This window comes from Papaver somniferum, chromosome 5 (genome assembly GCF_003573695.1).
Source record: "Papaver somniferum cultivar HN1 chromosome 5, ASM357369v1, whole genome shotgun sequence".
NCBI lineage: Eukaryota > Viridiplantae > Streptophyta > Magnoliopsida > Ranunculales > Papaveraceae > Papaver > Papaver somniferum.
The window spans coordinates 24,852,408-24,855,023 of record NC_039362.1 but is presented as its reverse complement, the minus strand read 5'-3'; the positions used below and the strand labels follow the sequence as shown (position 1 = coordinate 24,855,023).

The 2,616-nt window shown below is 49.5% G+C and overlaps 1 protein-coding gene across 1 annotated transcript; it reads left to right on the top strand.

The window, feature by feature from the left end:
* Positions 1 to 1,241: 1,241 nt before the first annotated feature.
* LOC113278870 lies at positions 1,242 to 2,186 on the top strand. The gene has a single exon (XM_026527602.1). It carries the CDS (start codon positions 1,242 to 1,244, stop codon positions 2,184 to 2,186), a length of 945 nt encoding a protein of 314 aa, XP_026383387.1.
* The last annotated feature ends 430 nt before the right edge of the window (positions 2,187 to 2,616 follow it).

Genomic DNA, 2,616 nt, shown 5'->3' with positions numbered 1-2,616 from the left:
TGCAAAGCCGGGTACTGAGAGCGACGTCGTGTAGTAGTGAAAGCGACGTAGCATGGCATATGGCTAAAAGAGTATTTAGAGTCAAAATAGGACAAGGTGGTGAAGTCAGCCTGGTAAAGTAGAGGGAATCGTACTTGTGAAGTCGGGTTTGGGTGTCAGGCCGATTTCATTTAAATCTGTATGTATTAGAGAAACTTTCAAAAAGCGGGTCAAAGTAAGGTATTATTTGTCTTTGCTGACGTAGGTAGGGACGACCCTCGGTCTCACGGTACGCCAGACCCGATGGCCAGCACGTCAGGGACATGAATGACTCTAAGGAACCGCATAGTTACCAGCAGCAGCATGCAATGAGGAGTAACGGGACCAAGACAAGGAAATGGCCGACAACCACCACCCGAGGAATCCAGAGCGGCTGCAAGAGGTATGTCGACTGTGGACGAGGAAGTAGACCTGGGACGAGATGATGATACCTTGCCCTTGGAGCAGATCATCATGACTCAGAGGAGGGACGATCAAATAGACGGGCTTACTGCGTCAGACATAGAAGACGATAAGGAAGAATTAATTGCGCATGCCCAGAGGCGAAGAGTAAGGCGAAAAACTGAATATCAGGAGGCCCTCGGGCGAGAGAAGGATCGACTTAGACAAGTACAACTGGGAAGAGAGGCGGCTATTGAAGTTGGTCCCCGAGCATCGGCTCAGATACCCCCCGTACTACCACCTCCACCACCATTGGCGACAACACCACCCCCTGCTCGTTTAAATCACCCGAACGGCCACTCTAGCCATGAGAGCACGGATCCAACGCTACTTGCAATTCTCGAGAGTCAACGGAGACAAGAGGCGGCCTTAAGGGAACTACAGCAGAGGAACCCCTGGCGCTAGAGTTCGAGAACTATCAGCTGCGGAATCTAAGATCAAGGTCAAGAGGAACCTCTAGCCGAGGAACATCGAGTAACCAAGGCCGATCAGGACGACTACCACCAGTAGCAGGACCGAGAAACCCTGGCCGATCAGGGCAGCCTCCGATACCACCTACCCGAGGGTACGGTCCACCCGAGGACTCATCAACAGAAGAAGATAGGCCCGAGAAAAATGAGAGGTCTGACAGTGCAACAGAGGCCAAGCTCAGAGAGTTAGAAGAAAAGATCAAGAAACTATCAGGAAGTGGCGAGGAGGACAAGTTAGACGAAGTCATAAGTGAGGTCGAGAAGACCCCCTTCTACCAAGAGCTTGAGCAAATGGCTTTCCCACCGAAGTGCGCACTCCCTGCATTTCTGTCTAGATTCGATGGAACGGGGAATGCAGTCGAGCACGTAAAGATGTATACTATGTCGCTGATCCAGTGGAAGAACAATGATGTAATAATTTGTAAATTCTTCCCGGCGAGCCTAGAAGGCGAGGCGAGAAACTGGTTCTACACACTTCCACCAGGGACAATCAATAACTATGAGGTTCTAATTGAAACCTTCCTCGAAACTTACATGCATAACAACAAACCTCGGCCTAGAGTCAATAGATTATTCACCCTGGCGCGAAGGTTCAGGGAACCACTCGGAGCTTTGACTGATCGGTGGAGAAAACTGTGTACAAAGATCGGGAAAGTACCAGTCGATCAACAGATCTTTAGATTTGAAAATACGTTAGGGAAGTCGGACCCCATCTGGATAGCTATGTTCACTGAAAAACCGCAAACATTGAAAGAAATGCGGAAAATGCAAGAGCACTACATCGCACTGGAAGAAATTCAAAAGGATTCGAGGGACAGGGGAGTGCAAGAGGCCAGTGCAGCAACCAAGGAAAGCACAGGCAATGTCCCCAGACGGCTCGAGAAGAGACCAGAGCTACCATCACGGGAAAAGGGGAAGAAAGAGTGGGTGGCGAAAGTAAAGAAGCCGAGGCACGAGACAAGAGCCTACACCCCCTTGAACGCCCCATTAGAAGAAATCTTCAAAGAGGTAGAGAAAAGAAACGACATCATATACCCGGCATCAAGAGGAGTGCAGTTTGAAGAAACCAAGGATCACCCTGAATATTGTCACTACCACCAGTACCAAGGTCACTCCACTAATAACTGTCGAGAGGTGAAAGACATCATGCAACATCTCATCCGAGATGGATACCTGGGGCGGTTTGTCCGACAAATGCCACAGCCGACTACCGCGCCCGATGCACCTATCCACTAGGTCCGAATTGACATATCAGCTCAGTTTGTGAACACCATCTCGCACTAGGCCGCTCAGGAATATAACCTGAGCCCATGGATCACCTCTAGAATCCACAAGAGGGACCATAATAGTAAAGAAATCTTCAGCGTAGCCAAGACTTTACCGATGGTACCTTGGATGATGCAACCTATCTCTTTCTCGGCCAAGGATGTCCCGATGAACGGTCAAGCCCATAACGACCCATTGGTCATCACCCTGTTGATCGAGGAGTGGGGCGTGAGAAGGATACTGGTAGATAGTGGGAGTTCAGTCGAAGTGCTTTTCTACGAGACATTCAAAAGGATGGAACTATCGGATGACATTCTCGTCCCCTCAACATATTAGATTTACGACTTTAATGGGACCGTGACTATCCCAAAGGGCGAGGTAACTATGAGAGTCTCGGACG